Source organism: Pogona vitticeps, chromosome 7, assembly GCF_051106095.1.
Source record: "Pogona vitticeps strain Pit_001003342236 chromosome 7, PviZW2.1, whole genome shotgun sequence".
Taxonomy (NCBI): domain Eukaryota; kingdom Metazoa; phylum Chordata; class Lepidosauria; order Squamata; family Agamidae; genus Pogona; species Pogona vitticeps.
In genome coordinates this window covers 25,400,524-25,420,127 of record NC_135789.1, presented here as the reverse complement: position 1 = coordinate 25,420,127, position 19,604 = coordinate 25,400,524, and the positions used below count along the sequence as shown (strand labels likewise).

The 19,604-nt window shown below is 56.1% G+C and overlaps 2 protein-coding genes and 1 long non-coding RNA gene across 3 annotated transcripts; all 3 read right to left on the bottom strand.

Annotated features, from left to right (window-relative positions):
* Positions 1-3,951: 3,951 nt before the first annotated feature.
* Positions 3,952-12,617, bottom strand: LOC110083298 (maestro heat-like repeat-containing protein family member 2A). Its single transcript, XM_078379101.1, has 16 exons — positions 12,585-12,617; positions 11,959-12,078; positions 11,630-11,764; positions 10,746-10,898; positions 10,258-10,389; positions 9,861-9,940; positions 9,364-9,472; positions 9,156-9,263; positions 8,884-8,985; positions 8,564-8,687; positions 7,410-7,531; positions 6,910-7,062; positions 6,496-6,650; positions 5,781-5,898; positions 4,457-4,647; positions 3,952-4,087 (listed from the first exon to the last, which is right to left on the bottom strand). The coding sequence occupies exons 1-16, from the start codon at positions 12,615-12,617 to the stop codon at positions 3,952-3,954; spliced, it is 1,971 nt and encodes a 656-aa protein (XP_078235227.1).
* A 269-nt stretch (positions 12,618-12,886) lies between these two features.
* On the bottom strand, positions 12,887-13,478 carry LOC144583965 (uncharacterized). The gene is made up of 3 exons (XR_013537902.1): positions 13,324-13,478; positions 13,027-13,079; positions 12,887-12,927 (listed from the first exon to the last, which is right to left on the bottom strand). It is a non-coding gene; the product is annotated as an uncharacterized LOC144583965 (long non-coding RNA).
* Positions 13,479-13,662: 184 nt separating this feature from the next.
* LOC144584019 (maestro heat-like repeat-containing protein family member 2A) lies at positions 13,663-16,339 on the bottom strand. Its single transcript, XM_078379100.1, has 6 exons — positions 16,231-16,339; positions 15,537-15,610; positions 14,739-14,858; positions 14,483-14,593; positions 14,175-14,313; positions 13,663-13,691 (listed from the first exon to the last, which is right to left on the bottom strand). The coding sequence occupies exons 1-6, from the start codon at positions 16,337-16,339 to the stop codon at positions 13,663-13,665; spliced, it is 582 nt and encodes a 193-aa protein (XP_078235226.1).
* Between the last annotated feature and the right edge of the window lie 3,265 nt (positions 16,340-19,604).

Below are 19,604 nucleotides of genomic sequence, written 5' to 3'. Positions count from 1 at the left end.
TACCCTCCCAGAAGGGTAATTCAGCTTCCTCACTCTCAGCTGCTTTTATCGCAAATAAAACCCTCTGTTCCCCTCTGTAGTAGGGTTTTAGGGCATTCACATGAACCACCCTCCTTGCTTGGTTCTCCTCCTGCTCTATTAGGTAGTTCAGGTCTGACATCTTGGAAATGACCCTATATGGTCCTGCCCATTTGAGCTGCAGTTTATTCTCTCTGCAGGGCCTAAGCCAAAGCACTTCCTCCCCTGGGTCAAAGTGCCTCTCTCTAGCTTTGTGGTCAAACCATGTTTTCTGTCTGACCTTCTGAGCTTGCAGGTTTTCTGCTGCCAGCTCTAGATTTCTCCTTAGGTCATTCATCAAGGTGTCTATGTATGTCACAACGTCTTGTGGGTCATCCTGGGTGATCTGCTCCCAATTTTGTTTGATCAAATCAAGGGGCCCTTTCACCCTTCTCCCAAATAAAAGTTCAAATGGACTGAACCCGGTACTGGCTTGTGGCACTGATCGATAAGCAAACAAAAGGGATTGCAGCTTCTGGTCCCAATTGTTTGGATTCTCTGCCAAGTAAGCCCTAATCATGCGCATTAGAGTCCCATTGAACTTCTCAGTTAACCCATTACTTTCCGGATGATAGGCAGTGGTTTCCTTGTGCTTAATTCCACAGATTTGCCATAAGCGTTTCATAAGCTTTGACGTGAACGATGCGCCCAAATCTGTGATTATCTCTGAGGCAAATCCCATCCTGGACATATACCCCACCAAAGCATCGGCCACTGTGTTAGTTTCAATGTTAGTCAAGGGTATGGCTTCAGGATACCTTGTGGCATGGTCCACAATTGTTAGAATGAACCTGTTCCCCCTCTTTGTGGCCTTGGGCAAAGGTCCCACAATATCCACCCCTATGCATTTGAACGGAGTGTCAATCACAGGCAAAGGGCACAACTTTGCTTTGGTCCTGTCGCGGTTATTCCCCTGCCTTTGACACACATCACATTGTTTACAGAACTCCCTGATCTGCTTCCCTATGTCAGGCCAGTAGAAATTCTGTGTGATTCTCTGCTGTGTTTTGTTCACCCCTAAGTGTGCAGCAAACATGTCAGAGTGACCCCTTTGTAAGATCATGGGGCGATACTTTTCAGGTACCACCAGCTGACTTCTGATCCCATCTCCCCCTTTTGAGATATTCCTCAGGGTTTCTCTGTATAAAATCCCCTTTTTCTCCAGAAATCTCACTGGGGTTTCAGGTGTTAGCTGGGCGTCAGTCACCTGTTCAAAACACTTTTGGAGAGTGGCGTCTGCCTTTTGCTCCTGTCCAAATCTGCTGTCTGTGGTTAAGGTTTCCACCACAGCTTCTGAACTCCCTTCTGCCTCCGTCTCTGGCTCATCATTACCCCCCTGAACTGTCCCTGTGGTGGCTTGTGAGCGTGTAATCACTAGCACCCGTTTCACATGTTCAGCCAGGTCATTTCCCACGAGCACGGCTGCTGGCAGAGTCGATGAAATCGCTAGCCTCCAAACTCCCCTCCAGCCTTGAAAGTTGACAGGTACCTCTGCTACTGGCAGAGAGATTACCTGCCCCTCAATCCCTGCCACCTTCATGCTCTCATTTGGGATTATAAACTCCCTAGGAATAATATCTGGATGGCACAGGGTTACCTGGGAACAAGTGTCCCGCAGCCCCCTATACTGACGGTCAAATATTCCTACATCCACCCCTGCTGTCTCAAACAACTGAGAATCTGTTTTTATCAGCAAGCAGCGCTTTACCTCCACAAGAGGACCATTTTCCTCAGCCTGATCAGCAGAGGTAGCTGTTCCAGACTGAGTAGCCATGGCAACAGGCTCCCTCAGTGACACTGAGCCTTGCTCTTTCTGGACACAGAACACAGCTTTTGGCTTGGTCCCACTAGAATTCTGAGGCACCATTCCTTTTAGCTGCTTTAATTTCTCACACTCTGAGATTAGATGACCCTTTCCCTGACAGAAATAACATTTTCTGGTGTATTTTGATTCTCTCTCATCTTGTTTTGGTTTTCCCTCCAAAATCTGAGGTCTTAGTTTCATGTCTGAGGGCTTCCCTTCACCATGGGCCCCTCCCCCTTGCTGGCTTTTCCCTGGTCCCTGAGAGTACTTGCTGTAGGTTTCTTTGGGTTTACCTACAGATTTCCCCTCACCCAAGGGCTTTCTTATTTGGGAAATAAAATCTGCGATCTCTGCGGCTTCTGCCACAGACCTCGGTTTCCTTTCCCTCACCTGGAATTTCAATTCCCCATGCAGGACTGAATAGAACTGTTCCAGTGCTATCAAGTCTTTAAGCTGCTCATAGGTCTCTGTCCCCTCCTGCGATAGCCATTTCTCAAGCAGCCTCACCAATTGGGCCCCCACTTGGGTAAAAGTCTGTTCTGGTTTTTTTGTGAGGGACCTGAATCTTTGTCTCAGCTGCTCCGCATTTATCCCATGTCTGGCAAACACCAGTTTTTTAAACTCTGCAAAATCTTTCATCAGTTCCTCAGGCATCTCGGCATAAACCTCAGCCAGGCTACCACTGATTAAAGATCGCATGATGGTCATCTTCTCAGTTTCCCTCACTGAGAAGTCCACAAACGCTCTTTCCACTAAGGAAAAGAACACCTCAGGACAATCTCCCTTGTGGTACACAGGGAATTTCTTCAGGTCAGCTTTAGACAGTTGGCCTCCCTCAGAATCCCTATTATTATTATTGTTCTGATTCATCAGTTCCAATTTTTTTAATTCAAACGCCATTTTCTCTCTCTGCAATTCCAATTCAATTCTCTGTATTTCAAATTGCCTTCTTTCTCTCTCTAATCTTTCCTCCATTTCCCTCACCCTCAGTTCATGCTGTTGGGCTAGGAGTATTTTTCTGAGTTCTGGGTCCTGCTCTCCTGTGCTGTCACCTTGCACTGAGCCAAATTCATCCTCAGAACCTTGGTCAATCTGGGGGTCTTTCACTTCACTCATTTCGGCCATCTGGCTTCGAGTCAAGGGCATAATCCCCCCTCAGAACAGGCTGCTTTAAAAGTCAAGCCTCAAAATAAAACGACCACTTTTTTCCTTCTTGCCTCAGAACCAGCTCTCCCTAGAGATTGCTGCTGTTCTTCAGCACTAACTTGCAACAGTATCGAGTCAGAGCCTACCCCCCTCTGCTGGGCCTCTCAGCTGGCAAGCTAGCTCGCTGTTGCTACGCAGTTTTGCCTCAGCTTTTTCCCGCCAAAACTAGGCTGCCTCAGAGCACCTTAATCTAAGTCTCCCCAGTTGGCACGTTCTTCTACTAGCGCACCTCCCCGTGAGGTACACCTAGAAGATTACCTACGCGCCTCAGACTGTCCCTGACTAGACCCCCCTTGCTCTGGGCACACTTGCCAAGGCTTTGCTGGACCGCTGGACAACTGGACCAGTCGTATCCCACACGCTGGACACCAATCAATGTGACAAACCCAGACCTACTGGGATCTGTCACACAGTTACACTAAGCTGCCACCAACCATTCCCTGTAAGAAGTCACACAGACCAGGGATGGATTTTTAAACAATAAAAAGAATAAGGTTTATTTTAAATACACACAGGGAAAAATAAAACCATCAGGTGAATAACATAAAGTAACGTGGCTTATTCTCACTCATACATACACACAGTTTGGTTCACCCAGAACCCTTAACTTGAAGCACAGACCCTGAACCTATCAGTTCTGGCTAACCAACAGACACCTGAACCTATCAGGTTGGTACTGACTGACACACAGTAGTACCCTGTCTGACACACAGACTCCCACTCAAGCTTCTTCTCTCAGCTCTTCTCCAGCTTCTCTTCAGCTTCACCTCTCTCACCACACAGGCATCACATATTTATACAATACAGCCCCTCCTCCTGATGTCCCGCCTTCCACTCCCCATAGGATGGAACTTTCCCTCCAAACCCATGACAGACAGGTAACATCAGTGCTGTATGTAACACCCCTTAAGACGGCTCTCTGGCTCTCTCAGGAGGGCCCAGGCGTTTTCTGCCTCCATCGCCCACGTGGCCTCTGGAATCACTTGGCTGAGCATGGTCTGCAGCACCTCCACCGCCAGTCTGGAAGACAGACCCAGTCACTGGGTTGGGAGCAAGAAAGGCCAACCCCACTCGCGGCTCCTGCCACGTCTACCCGAGGGCAGAATCCTTCAGCCGAGGAGGAAGGAAGCCCGTGGTCCTCCTCTTTACAGGCCCAGGGAGGAAGGGGCTACTGAGATGACCAGCCCAGTAGCCAGAGGAGTGCGGCTTGGCACAGCTTCCGATCCCTGGCAGGTGGGCTTCCCCCCCCCCCTTGGCACAGCGGAAAGAGCCGAGCCCCTTCCTGGCGAGCCGAGAAAAGGACACGTGAGGAACCGAAGCCTCCAAGGAACGTCAAGGCGTGGCTGGGCAAGAAAGGGGCCGGCTAGGGAAGGTGTGGGGGTGACTTACCCCCGGGCCCCTGCCCATCCCGTTTCCAGCTCCCCGTTGCCTTCCAGAAGGGAACAGGCTGCCTGTGGCATCTCTCCGGACCAGTCCTGGCTGAGCCAGAAGAGGAGAACATGGCACAGATCGGAGAGTAGCGAGGAGAGCCCGGTCCAGCTGTCCAAGGCCACGACCACCTCTCGGAGGGCTAAGAGCACCTGGAGGAGACACAGCCGTGGGAGGGGCTGGGGGGGACGAGGGCCCCTCTTCTGGAGGTCGGGGGGCCGGCACTGACGGCCCTTGAGTGGCATTGGCGCTCAGGGAATTTGGGGGGTAAAGTCCTTCCCAGCTCCACAGAAATCCTTGGCTTGGAGACGTCCCTGGAATCGCTAGGCACACAAACCCGGGGCAATACCACGGGGCAATCCCAAAACCTGCTGAGCTGGCTTCTTCATAGGGAGCTCCTGCCACAGCTTTGCCTCTTTTAGCCCAGGTTGGTTGGCACAGATGGGTGAGGTGCCAGGAAGAAGTCAGTCTTTCCCTCTTATTATCCCCCCCCCCCCCAAAATATCGAGTTGCGGCCAGGGACTGTGGACTCTCTCGGGGCTTCCTGACTGAGGTTTGGGGCTCCTTCCTTCTCAAAGCAACCCCGTCCAAGGCAAGTTCAACCTCTGGGCCCCTGGAAACAGGAGAGGGGGCTTTGCCAGCTGCAAAGGGAGCTGTGTGGCTTCCTCCTTGCCGGATGGCTTTTTTCTGTGTCGTGTCCAGTGGCCCCAGAGAGGATCAGGGAGAGGTCAAAAACCAGAAAGGATGACCGAAGGCAGCTCCTTCACCCTGATTTTTTAAAAAATATATACCACAAGACACTGTATTAAGTGCCCAGCACTTCCTTGATGTTTTGTTTTCTCTTTCATAAAAAAAAAGAATGAGACAGGCCTGTCTCTTGTCTGTCTGCTGCCATGAAGCCCAGATCTGTGAAACTCAGCACCCATCCTTGGGGTTATTTCTTTTAAAATGCCCGTTTGCGTTCCATAGGCTGGTAGCTTGCACGGCCAAAATTCAGTCACTCTACCATGGCTTCGGAGCACCAAACTGAAGACTCCTTCAACCCGGGGGCAAAGCTGAGTGTTCTTGTTAGTAAATAATAAATTATGAAATGACAACTTTAAAAAAAATTGGGGAGGGGAGGGAAAAAAATTCAGCTGGGATGAAAGAATAACGGCACCCATCGTCCCCACCTCTGACCTTGCCGAGGGCTGAGAAATCCACTAAGGAAGGAGTGAGGGAGCCACTGGCCCTCCTTGGCGCCCCCCCCCAAGACTCATGAGCCTCCCGTGGGCAGAAGCCTCACCAGAACACAATTTGGGGCGCTGCTCCCGTCCGACATCACCCAGCGGAGCAAATGCTTCAGGGCTGAGGCTCGGCAGCTCGGGTGAGTCACGATGGCGGCCCAGAGCTCCCTTCTTGCCCTGCAAAAGCCACAGGGCAGAGAGATGAGCTTGCAGGCAGGGGACGTCCTTCTAAAAATGCACAGGGTCATCTGAGGGGGACTCTGGGAAGCGGTACTCAGAATAACGGGAGGTCACGGAAGTGAGGAAGGGGTCAAAAGATAGCTTCGGTTCTCCCCTGCTTGTTGGGGAAGAAGGGATTTGGGGGCAAAGCCTTGTCAGAGGGGCAAAGTTTTCTCCTCCAGGGGTCAAAGCCCTCTTGATTCCCAGGTGGTCCAGCCTGGGAATGCCCAAGACTTTTTGCTGCCTGAGGCACAGGAGGAAACGCCTTCTCTCCCTCCAGCCCCAAAGATCCAAGCCCAGTCTTGGCATCTGAGAGAGAGAGAGAGAGGGAGAGAGAGAGAGAGAACCCCCACCGGCTCCTCTCTCTGCATCCAGCAATAAAAATTTTAAATGGATTTAGAACAAGCAAACAACCACCCACAACCATCCTGGATGAGCCGATGAGCCGTGGGCTACCCCTTTCTGGCTGCCCTGGGGGGGGGGGGGAGCCGCCTGAAGCCTCCGCCTCCCTCTGCCCCCTGGCAGGGCCGGGCCCTTGGGGTCACCTGCACCCACCTGGGCTGGAGAAGGGGCTGCTCCACCAGGGAGGCACAGACCCCTCGAGAGTGGTGCTCCGCCAACACGCAGAGGGCCTGGGCCAAGGAGCGCCGCAGGGAGGGGTCCTCGGCCCACTGCAGGGAGGAGCAAAGGACCGCCACCAAACCCCGGACCTGGGAGGGAGAGGAGAGGAAAGCTCAGCCTTTCTGTTCCTGTTTGCTCCTGTCGACAAAATCCCGAGACCAACGAAGCGGCCGATGCTTCCTTCAGCCCCACCTGAGGATCAAACCCATGGAAACATTAACAGGTTTCCTCCTCCCCTCTCCGCTCTTGGTGGCCTTTGCCTAAGCCGGGGGTCGTCACCTTCAGATCCCTGGCCGGTGGTCTTTCCTTACCTGGCCTGCAGAGGGGCCTTCATACACCTGTCCTTACCTTGTCCTTCAGATCAGTCCCTCGCTCCCTCGCGGCCACCTCGAACCACCAAAGGACGGCCTGGTCGCAGGCGGCATTCACGGTCCTCAGTTGCTCCAGCAAGGAGCGCAGGAAGGGCACCATTTCCTTGGAGTGCAATGCGCGGCTGACCACCTAGGGGAGGGACAGGAAGCGAGGGGGTGGCAGGGTTGGGGGGGAGACGCGCAGAGCAGGTCCCTCTGCCTGGGACGAGGGGGGTCCCTCCCGTCTCAGCCGTTCCAGATCCCCTGGAATCCTTGGTTCAGAGAAAGCCTGTTCGGAACTCAGATCCCCCCTCCAAAGAATCCTTGTTCCTACAGAGGGGTTCTACCCTATCCAGGTGCCCGAGAGGGAGAAAGGAAACCCTGAGGGATGTGCAGGGAAGCCACAGGGACCTCCACACATCCCAGACCCTCCGTGATTCCTCGGCCACCCCACCCCACCCTTGCTCCTGTTCCCCGAGGCTCTCGGACCTGCCGCACCTTGGCCAGTTGGAGGGAGGCAGTGCGCACTTCCTTGGTGCTCTCGCTCTGCAGGTCCCGCTGAATGCAATGCAGCCACGAGGCCCAGGTGCGGCCCTTGGGCTCTGGGGATCTCATGGCTCCTGGAAGAAACGGCCAGAGGGAAGGAAGCCGGGATGGCGCACAGGTTCTGCCGCAGAAGTCACTGCCGGGGAGGAAGAGGCGGCCCTGGACGCTTTCCTCTGCAGGAGGGTCTCCGGCAGTGGGCACTGATTTTTCAGAAAGAGTTGCTTCTCTGGTGGTGGGTCCTCTTTCCAGACATGATCGCCTAAAGCCAGGGCTGGGCAGAAGGAGCCACAAGACCGTCTCCCCCCCCCCAAGAGCATCTCACTTAAGATACCTGCATCACTACCCTTGCAGGCTCCTACATGTGGGTAAAGCCCTTCCAGAAGAGAAAAAGATCTATTCGTTCATTCGTTCATTCGTTCGTTCGTTCAATCCATCCATCCATCCATCCATCCATCCATCCATCCATCCATCCATCCATCCATCCATCTATCCATCCATCCATCCGGCTCCCAAGGCCCTGCCAGGCAGTTCGCAACAGAGAATAAAACAATCACCAACGACAATAAACTAAAATTAAGTACTGTAACACCAAAGTGATATAAAAGAATAAACATACATGAAACATGATGAATTATTAGAAACATTGTAAACTTAAAAATACAGCACACACAAAAATTAAGATATAATAGTGTTATTAAAGCACAGGGGGGTGCTAGCCTTCCTGGAAACAGGATCCAAAGCATTTGCTCTCAGAGTAACAGAACTAACCAGGAGGTCTTAGATGCAATTTCTCTACATTAAGAGGCAAAGCATCCAGCCTTGGAACGCACAGAGAGGGAAGCTCCAGGCTAAGATGCAAATGTTAGTGGCAATGATGATCCCCCTTCCCCTTTGGTTTGGCTCAGTGGCTCCCAAGCTTGGGTTTCCAGAGGTCCTTGGACTGCAGTTCCCAGAATTCCTGGCCAGCACAGCTGGTGGTGAAGGCTTCTGGGAATTGCAGTCCAAGAACACCTGGTTTCCCAAGGTTGGGAACCGCTGATGTAGGTAAACATTTAAATGAAGGGCTTTATGAAGGTAAGAAGAAGCCCTTTGGGGAGGCAGCTCACCTGGGAGGCTCAGCAGCACCTCGATGCACTCCACAGCACCCTGCCGGATGGCAGCCAGGGGGTCGCAGGTGGAAGGCCCCAGGGCTCCAAGCAGGCGTCCGACCTGGCCCACAGGGAGCGCTGGCTGTGGGGCAGACAAGTGGAGGCTGGGGCATGAGTTGGAGAGGGCGCCTCTGGCAGCCCCACCTCCCGGCAAGGGGGCCCAGGGCAGGGCCGGAGTCAGCCTGATGGATGGCCTAGCCCGGGGGGGCCCGGATTCCTCCTCCCACCGTCAGGGAGCCGGAAGAAAGGGACTCGCCCAAAAAACGGCCAGGACTCACAGAGGTGCCACCCTGGTGACGGGCTTTCAACAGGCGGGCAGCGACCTGCATGGCCCGGGCACGCTCCCATTCACGCTCCGACACCAGCCAGTAGCCCAAGAGCTGCGGGGAAAGTGGGGGGGGGGGGTCGAAGGGAGAGAGGAATTACTGCCAGTGCAAGAATCGGACCGCCGTGCCGACAACGGCGAGAGTCAGGGTCTGCATGGTGGGAGGACCAGGGGCTTCCGCCGTGAAGCCTGGTGGGGATCTGGTGGTGGTGGGCTCCCCCTCACCTGGAAGACCTGCTGGAACCACCCCGATCCGGCGCTCCCTGCCTCTCGCTCCGCCAGGAGGGTCTCCACCAGACCAGATAAGGCAGCCAGGGTCTCCGTGTAAAGAGCCTGCGGAGGAGGGAAGGGGGTTGGGAGGAACAGTGGCCCCTCCGAAGCATCCCTCTCCCCAGTGGGAGGGCACCCCCCTCTTGCCAGCCCCATCGCTCACCTGTGTGGTGTCTCCCAAGAGCCCCGAAGGCGGAAGGGCCACGACGTGGCTGATACAGCGCTCGGCCAACTCCACGCTCTCCTCGTGGCAGAGCCGCTCCGGCACCTGACTGTAGTGAGGGAATAAATCCCTGCTTGGCAACTGACCAGAGCCCCATTAGGGTCTTGGCGGGTCTTCCGGCCACAAGCCCCACGTGGTGGCCACTGCCCTTGCAACCAGCTTCCCAGCAAGTGTGGCGCCCGAAGCGGGGGGAAGGGGGGAGACCCAAGGGAGAAGCCCCTTCCCCAAATATTCCTTTCTTAACAGGGAGAGGCTGGCTCACATTCCCGTCCTGCGAGAGGGGGAAAGAGCTGCAGAGGAGAGGAGAGAAGCACTCTGCACATGCTCAAGGCCCTGCTGTCCCCCAGGGCTTCGGAACCAGGCTCTGATAGAACGCATGCGGGTGTCAGGGGATCTGCCGCAGGACGGCATGGGTAGAGAGAGAGAGGGGTGCTCACCTCAGGTGCCGGAGGGCGACCAGCACTTCTTGGCAGGCGGGCGACCGCATGGCCTCCGAGGGCTGGCCTTTGAGAACGTCCTGGAAGAAGCAGCACGGTGGGTGGGTGGGTGGGTGGGGTGGCGGTGCAAGGGACTGGAAGCCGTTGTCACTTAAAACGACCCAGAAAGTGACGAGAAGAGAGGAGAAGGGAGATCCTTCTTCCCCCTTGGCGTCCCGTGGAATTTCCGGAATAAAAACCCCAAACTCCCCTTCCTCACCGTTCAACCCCTGATGGGCAGTTCTGTCCCAGCAGAGGCAAAAGCTGCCACCCCCCATCCCCCCCGCACTCATTCCTTCTGGGACTCACTGCCCAGGCAGCGTCCCCTCCCCTCTCCCCCCCCCCCGTTGTCCCTCACCATGAGATGGTCCAGCAGGGCTCGCTTCTGGGACAGGCGGAAAGCACGGGTCTCCCCGTGGGCCTGGATGGAGAGACTGACCTCCGACACGCTCTGGGCGAAGCTGAGGACCAGCTCGGTGTCCTTGGCTCTCTGGAGGGAGAAGAGGGCCTTCAAGGGGGTGGGGGAAGGATGACCCCCAGCAGACCAGCAGGAAGGACACAGACCTCAGCCAGGCCCCAGCGGGCTCACCGCTGACCCAAACCCCTTCTCTCCTTTTATATCCACAACAGCTCAGGAGAGCGGGTGGTTTGCCTTTTTCCCCTGCTTCACCTGCAACGTAGGTTGCTGCTCGGGGGCTCTCTCAAGTTTGCCATCGCCTCTCCCGCCTTCTCCCCTCCTGCTCAGGGGTTCGGCCCAATGAGCCTGGTGGATCCCCGTCCACCCTTCCACCAAAAGCCTTTTGGCCTCTGCTATGCCTGCTCGCCATTTCCCCCAAAGCACCTCACCTGGGGACCGGCCGAGGCCGCGTAATGGCGCAGGATCCCGGGGACAATCCTGCTCTCCAGGTGAGCCCTCAGCTGCTCCCCGGGGGCCCAGAGCACAGTGCAGCTGTAGAGCGACAGGAGGGCGCTCCTCACCCTGGCCGTCTCCGCCAAGCCCTGGAGGAGAGGGGAAGAGGGAAGCCGGGGTGTGTGTGTGTGTCTCTCTCTCTTGAGGATCTTTGCTTTGGGAAAGGGTGATGGAGAGGATGGCGGGAAGGGTCTTTCTCTGCCTGAAAGCACCGTGTGTGCCCCAGCAAGAGGGACAGTATCTGCCTTCCTCAACCAGGCTGCCGTGTCCATCATCCCCAGGCTTGGGGAAGGAGGGTCTCCCTTGTGGCTCGGGGGGGGGGGGCTCTCTCTTTGCCCTTCCAGGATCTTGAAGAGATGCCTGCCCTCCAACACCTCTTCCCCCCCAAAAACCTCCCCACTTCTACCCCAAATTCAAATCAGAAAGGGATAACGTGTCCTCCAGATGCCAAGGCAACCTTGGGATGGGGGGGGGGCTTTATAGGCCTCTCTGAGAGATAGGAGGTCAATGGAAGTGAGCCATGGAAGGGGGGCGGCAGGGAGGCTTAGGGGCCACAGTGAACCCCCCCTCTCGGGGCCACAGATGGCCTTGTGAACATCAAATGCACACAAAGGGGGGGGGTCTGTCAGGTCCTGTGGGCTGTACCGCCTGGGCAGTGCTCCCCTGTTAAGGGTATTCTGGGCTCTCCAGAGAGTCGGTAAGTAGATTTGATTCAAATTTATTTGTTTTAAATATTTTTACTCTGCCTTTCTCCTCAAAAGGGCCCAAGCCAGGCTTTTAAAGGGTGTTTAGAGGGTCAGAGTGAGTGAGGGGGCCTGACCTGGCCGGAGTGAAGGCAAACGGGCTCCTCTTCGAGCTCCGCGCCCGACACAGCCTTCTCCTCAAAGAGTTTCAGGGCCGCCAGCACCGCCCGCAGCTGCCCCTTCGCACAATAAGCCAAGCACCAGCGAAGGCCCTGAGGATGACACACACAAACACAACATACAGAGAAAGAGAGAAGAGCTATGCAGATACAAACATCTGCCTGCAAAGCAAGGGGATGTGTCCCGTAGACATGTTGGAGACGGGCTCACGGGGGGGGGGGGACACGGATAACACCAACCTGGGAAAGAGCCCCAGGGGAGAGAGGGAGCGGAAACTGGCACCCACCTTTCTCTGACCTTCATCAGTGTAATCCGTCTGCATCATCACCTCAATGAGCTGTGAAGCCACCCCCTTGGACTCTTCTGCCAAGGACAGGGTCGTCCCCAAGGCCTTGTAGAGGAACGCCTGAAGGAGGGGAGAGTCAGCCAGCCAAGACCAAGGATAGGCTCCGTCATTGATGCTTGACCTGCCCAGCCGGCGGTTCTCCCCCCACCAGCGGTCCCCCCTAACCCTATCCCCGAAATCTAACTCAGAACCCCATTTGGAACCCCGGTTGCCCCATGGAGGAGGGAAAGAGGGAGAGTGTCAAAGCCACAGAAGGTCTTCACCAGGATCCACAGCGGGTGATATACTTCCTAGGATCAAATATGCAAAAGAATAGGCCTTCCACCTTATTTATTAATTTATTTCTTCACCTGGAACCAAAGAATTCTGAAGAATTCAAAAGGGGGCCTATTTGGTGGGTTTGGGAGCGGGCTTTGTCCACGGAATCATGGCATTGGAAGGGGCCCAGAAGGCCACGGAGGCAGGAATCCACGTCTCTCCGACAGCTGTCTGTCTCCCTGGACCCGTGTTTTTACGCTCGTTTTTAGAACAAGTGATGGAACAGCCTGTCCTCCATGGCTTGCCACCTGCGCCTGCCATGGCAGGGAAACAGCCTCCATGGGCTCCCCTCCTCTTGGCTGAAGGGTGGTCAATGCCAGGAAGCAGGTTTCCTTGTGCCTCTCCCGGGAAGGGGCTCGGCACAGGTCTTCCTGTGAAGTAAGGGGGCCAGGTTGCCAAACAGCCAAGCCGAAGGGATAGGAGATGGGAACAGCGTCCCAAAGGTCCCCCTGAACTGACCTTCTCGGCGGGGCAGCCGTGAGCCAGGCCCACCAGCTTCGCAATCTCCTGCCCCAGCCGCAGGATCCACGCACTGCCTTCCTCCGGGCCACCCGTCCACTGAGGATGATGGTGCAAAGACTTCCCTAGGAACTACAGAGGGGCCGGGAAGAGAAGGTCAGGTTACAGACGAGGAGACCGGCACCGGTGCTGTGTGGAAGATCAGATCCCTGGCCTTTCTGGGGATGATACCTCCAGCAGCTTCTGCTCCCACGTGGCTGCTTCCAGCGTGTACTTGCTGTGGCCTTCCGTGGACAAGAGAGAGAGAAAGAAATGGGTCACCTTGGGAAGCAGGAGGTACAGAACATTCCTCCTTGGGGGGGAGGTGGCAGCCAGCAGATCAGAGGACTGGCTAGAGGGTTACTTGAAGTGGGCAGGGGGCGGGCCCAGGGACAATCGGCTGCAGTAGCCAAGCTCTGGCCAAATACAGCTGAGTGGCCCTTGTAAGCAGGGCAGGACAAAGAAGGAAGGCTTTTCTCCTCTGCTTACCTTCCAGGTAACGGACCAGGACTGGCACCTCCACCCACCAGTGCTCGGCCACATCCTGGTAGATCTCCGGGCGCAGAGCGCTGAGCAGGCGCAAGGCAGCTGCCCCTCGGCCAGATTCTTCGAAGGGTGAAACCGCCAAGCTCTGTGAGTAAAGAAGGCACAACTGGGAGGGCAAGAACGGGAAGGGTTTCATGTGGGACCACAGAAGGTGGCGGTCCGAGGGAGGTCACGGGATGAGCATCCGTGCCAATTCTCTGTGAAGCGAAGGAGCCCCGACAAGCCGTTCTCCTCTCTTCTGGGGCCACCGGATGAGCAGGATTCTCCCCTGGGCCCAGGTCCTCACTCACCAGCAGCCGAATCAGCAGTTCCTGGGGGGTCGGAGAGTCCACTGGGAAGAGTCGGCAAGGGAAACAGCAAAGAGGGAGGGACGGGAGAGGATAGTGGTCACGGACGTGAAGAATCAGCCACGGATCCTGTTTTCCCAGCCACGTGGCCAATTTTCCTTCCCCAGCGACTGAAAAACTGGTGCATGAATCACTGAACACAACTCAAGAGGTCGGCCATTCTCTGGCCACCAAGCACCCCTTAGAGCTGCAGGCAGCACCCAGCAGGATGATCACCCTCCGGGCCTTTTACAGGCCCGCAGTCGGAGAGTCAGGAAGGGAGCGGGACTGCCTCGTGTGTCAAATCTGCATGGGAGGACCCCAGAACCACCCTCCAAATGAGAGAAGACCTTGAAACAGGGGGGTCCCAGATTTCTGTCGGCAGCCCCAGAGATCTCTGGAGGCCTGAACACAGGACATGGAAGCTTCAACCCGGGAGGAATGATGGTAGGGCGTCTCGGAACCCACCTGGTTCCAGCTTGCCTTCCTTGCAGGCCACCTGGCGCAGCCGCTGCTTGGCCAGCAGCCTCAGGGCATGGCACAAGGGCACGGCGGAAGCGGTGTGATAGGGCTGCATTAGGTAGCCTAGCATCCTCGCCCATAATTCCTGCCAAGGACAGAAGAAGGGTCAGGGGCTGGGCTGCTCAGGGAATTCACCGTTTGTGCTAAACATCCCCCACCATGGCCCGTTTCCCCCTGCTCCTTACCCACACCCACCACCACCCTGCATCATCTCCACCCCTGCCAAAGGAGTGCCATCTCCCCATGCCACTCACCTGGCTGGCACACCTCTGGGTTGCCACAGCTGCATGGAGGGCGTCCATGGCTGCCCTCTCGATGGCCTTCTCCTCCAGGCCGCCCAGGGGGAGCCTCCGCGTTGGGTGCGTCTGAAAGAGGAGACAGAGCACCTGCCGGATCTGCCTGGGTCCAGCTGCCAAGGGCCCCGATCCCATAGATATTGGGGCATGTTTGTGTGTGTGTCCCTACTGCATTTTGAAAGGTACAGAGGCCAGTGTGCCCCCCCTTTCATACCAGCTGGTGGGCAGACACAGCCAGCTGCAGACAGATGTAACTCAGAGGCCAGCCTTCCACCTTCTCAAAGTAACCCATGTGCAGCAGCTTCTCGATGACCCGGAGCATGGCCAGACGAACCTACGAGCCAGAGGAGGAGGAGGAGGGCAGGTAAGTGGGCAGTCTGCTCTCAGAGCTGAGCTCTAGGGACCCGGATGGTCTCCTTCACCCAGGAGAGGCCAGGATGGGACCCTTTTGCCCCTGGCCATTCTTTGCCTCCTCTTCCTTCCTGCTAGGTCTCCTTGGATCCTGTTCAGCGGCCGGGGATGGGGCTCCAGGGCAGCCTGGCCACCCAACCCAACCCAGCCTAGTTGACCGCTCTACTCCGGTTTTCTTTGGTTCAGAGCAGAGGCTGGGTCCAGCATAGTTTGGGCTGGGGGGGGGGAGGAAAATGTGGGAACATCCTTTGGGGCGACCCCAGGAAGGGAGGCTCCGAGGTTTTGTGCCAGGTGCTTTTGAGATCTGGCCTGAAGCAGACCACCGGAATCAGTCCCTGGACTTTTAATCTGGGCCAGTCCATTCGATTTCTTGCTTGGAGGAGAAAGGAATCCATTTCAGAAGGCAACCCATATCTCCCGGGGGGGGGAATCCCCCCAAAATTGAAATGAATGACCCACTGGCAAGTCTCAACCTGAACCTCTGCCCCTCCCAAGGACTCCCACTTGCTTGGAACAAAGCAATGGACACAAGTTGTAACCCACGGATTTGGGCCTTAGCCCCCACCCCCACCCTCATCCCCTTGTGTGTCTTGGGCCTCACCTTGGCACTGCGGTCCCTTAGCACAGCCTTCACCACCTTCACGCACAGCTGCCTCCTGCTCCAGACCTCCGGCGCTGCAAGAGAGGAACCAAGGGTGGCGGTGCTGGTCAGAGAGGCTTTGGAGAGGCCCAAGGCAGAAGAGGGCAGGGGCTTGGTCTATTTGAGCAGAAAAGACCCCAGGCAGGACCAGACCCCCCCTCCTCTCCCCTCCCAGAGGCTGGGACCCTCTTTCCTTCCACCTGGAGGCTGGGCACCCCCCTGGCTGACCCACTTGGCAACTGAAATAAGGCCACCACAATTGGCACCCAGAACAGTCTGGGTGGACTCTGTTTCCTGGACTCTGTTTCCCATTTCTTTCCACCCAAAACCATCAGCTGCAGCCGCCTCTCCTTCTGGCTTCTCTTTATGGGTCTCCTGCCCACAAGCTTTCTGGTGCTGGTGGGGGAGTGTGTTTTACCTGCTTCTTCTACCCCACCTTGTTTGATTCAGGCGCCTAGGGATGCATGACAGAAGCAATCGTTTTAAGGACCACTCCAACCCACCACCCACCCTGCTCTCCTTTGGGGCTGGGACAACCCTCCTCATCCCGTTGCCCTCAGCCCCACAGAGGCCACAAGCTGACTGCCTCCCCCACAAAACGGGGGCCGCCTGCCTTTCCCTAGCCCCCTCCAGCCCCGTTGAGGATGTGGGGGACCTGAGAGAGGAGCAATCAGCTGGCCGGCGGCCATCAGGCTCCTCTGCAACATCAGGAAGGAGGTGACCTTCGGACTAGGGATTCCCTGAGTCGCCCACAGACTCTCCATATAGGATGATCTCGAGAAGCAGGAAGCGTGTGTGTGTGTGTGTGTGTGTGTGTGTGTGTGTGTGTGTGTGTGTGTGTGTGTGTGTGTGTGTGTGTGTGTGTGTGTGTGTGTGTGTGTGGGCATCCTAAGGCACCTGCACATGCTGTGTCCAGGGCATCTCTGCCCCCACCCCCTCAGAGGGTCCTCCTCACCCTGAGCACCCACGATTTTGGAGAGCAAGAGCAGCAACATCACCCGAAGCTCTTTGTGGCCTTTTTCCAGTTTCTTCTCAAAAGCCCCCAGCAGATCCGAGGGGCGGGAACGGGCTGTGGGGAAAGGGCAAAGGAACTGCGGTGTCAGCAAGTCGGGCAGGGGTGGGTTTGTTGATCCCCCCCAGTCTCCTTTTTGGGGGGGATCAGCAGCAGGAAGGGCCTCCCCCGCCCCTTCTCCAACTAAGCCCTACCCAGGCACAAGAAGATGTGGGAGATCTCAGCACAGTTCTCTTGGCTGTGCGGCTCTCGTCCCCGGATGCAAATCTAAAGGGAAACAGAAAGGGAAAGGGTGGGAATCAGGACCACAATACAAAGGGGAAGGGAGGCTTTGGCCACATTGCAGTTGGAGGGGAAGAGGCCCCTGCCTTCTCCTCTGGCACCCAAGTCACCAGAAGGCGGAGGGCTCTGTGGGTCTGTTGAGTCCTTACCTGGTGGCTCAGAACACAAGTAAGGGGCTCCACCAGCAGCCTTGGGATGGGGTGATGGTTCACCAAGGAAGCTTTCAAGATCTGGCTCAGCAGCTGCAAGAGTACAGACACATCCTTATCCATCCTTCCTTATCCTTCCTTATCCTTCCTTCCTTATCCTTCCTTCCTTCCTTCCTTCCTTCCTTCCTTTCTTCCTTCCTTCCTTCCTTCCTTCCATCCATCCATCCATCCATCCATCCATCCATCCATCCATCCTTTCCTTTCCTTTCCTTTCCTTTCCTTTCCTTTCCTTTCCTTTCCTTTCCTTTCCTCCCTCCCACTGAGCACAGACGACTCTTCCACTCCTCCGTGTTCCACCCCGTTTAATGTTCCGGGACTCAAAACGAGTTTGATTGGGCAGACCTTTCTGTGGCCCCATCAGCCACACAAAATGACTTCACCTTTAAGGCCCCACTGCAAAGATCCGGCTGCAATGGGCAACTCGTTTATACTGTACACAGACCCCTTTTGGTTTTTTTGGAAAAGATTACCTGGCACCAGATCCTTGGAGGACAAGGTCAGGTCTGGTTGAAAGGGGACGGGGAATATTTTGAAGCAATTTGGAGAGAAACCAAGAGAAGCGAGCCGGGTGTCTTTGCCAAGGAGACCACGGGAATGACGGATTCGTGGCTGGCTGAAGGAGCCTCACCTTTGTGATAAGAATGGGGTCGATCCCACTCTCGTACTGCTCTGAGAGCAGAAGGAGGTCTTCGTAAACCCGAGCCTGGAATTCCCTCTTGGGCAGGAGGAGGCTCAGCATGGGGCCCAGCGCCTTCAAAACAGCCAGCTTGACCTGTCAGCATGGGGGGAAGGGGGAGGGAGGAGACTGCTGTGTGGGGTGTCGGACCCTTAAATCTGGCCACTGTCTTTATTTCCTGGATATGTACAGCCGCCTCCCTTCTTCCTCCATGCAAACTCTTTCCCTCCACAGAACGGGAAGCAGGGTTGCTCCCAGGGGGTGGGAGCCGAGAGGGCTGGAGGCGTCTTACCTGGGGGTCGCTTTCGGGCAGCCACGTGCGGACCATGGAGGCGTAGAGGGGAAAGAGGTAGCTGGCGAACTGCTGGACCCTGATCCGGGGGTAGGAGCTTTTCCCCCAGCTTTGCAGGTAGATCCGGATGGCCCGGCACATCTGTTGGAGGGCTGGGAAGGGGCAGGTGCCAGAGAGGCTAAGATCCTGCAGGTTAAGATCCTAAGAGCCTAACCAACTCAGACCTTTGGAAAATGCCCACACAGCTTAAGAGGCACATTTCCCCAAATACCTGGAAATGGGCACATGGCACATGGGGGCAAAAATCAGACAGGAATTGAAAAATGAATACAGTATAACAGGGGGTTGGAATTAAAATGCATGAAAGCCTTATCCAGATCTTGTCCATGTATACGTGCAGAAACACACTGGACAACAGTCATGGGGGAAATGGACTTCATCCATACTTAGTTCTGCCGATGCAAAGCACAGATGAACTCTGTTGAGTTTGGCTGGATTTCTGCCTCGGAGATACCCGCCCGAGCTGCCCTCCTCCCTCTGCTCTCCGTCCCCACTCAGCGCCCCCAGCTCAGACCCCGTGGGGACTGACCTGCGCAAAGCGCACGGCGCCTCCAGCTATCCTCGATCCAGCGCACGACGGTCTGCAGCGTGGCCAGGGTGATGCCCAAGAAGGGGATGCAGCCGTACACTGACGAAGGCAGGAGAGGAAGGAGATGGGAATAGATCAGAGGGGGGAACCCTGCCCGGAAGCCAGGAAGAGTCAGGGAGGAGCCGATGCTCAAGCCAAGGGAACAGAGCCCTGTTCCCAAGGACTTGCCTCTCCCTGCAACATTGCACACCATGAAAAGAAACAACAAAATAAATGACAAAATAAACATAAACGGCCTTTCTCTGCCCTCGTAAAGAGCCGGGCCACATCTATTTTGGAAGAGTCTCCAGAGGCTGCTGATGAACCAGTCCACAACCCTCTCTTGCCCCACTTGCCCTGGCCACCGCTGCTAGCCCATTCATGCTCCCCATCCTGGCCAACTATCTGCATGAGGGTAATTCAATGACGCTTGGACGTGCGATGTATCGGAACGACAGGTGGGCTTCTGTCTGAGTCACTGTTCTCTGGGTTTACCTCTTTCGAATTAGCCTCCTGGAAGTCCTCTTGGCACCGGCGGTGACTGGAGAACTCAACCGCACCAACAAAGACCCAGCTCCCCTCAAGAGGAGTGTCCCCGTTGTATCTCTGTGTGACTTACTGTTCCTCTCCAGCAGGAGAATCAAGGGACAGAAACAGAAAAGGGAGCAAGATCCTTTGGGAGGGAAGCGTCGGACACCTTCTGCGGAATGCACCGATTAGACCCACTCGAATGGCGTTCGTGCCTTGGCCGTCAGGGCCCCACGGGCCTGGCGAGTATGGAAGGGGTGGGAGCGACCGAGAAGCCCCCCCCCAGCCCTGCCCTCCCGAGCGAAGCCTTCTCCCTTTCCCGAGGTCCTACCATCGGTGGCTGCCATCCTGCCGAGGGCGAGAAGGGTGAACGCGCCCGGCTGCGTGAAGGGCCTGAGGTGA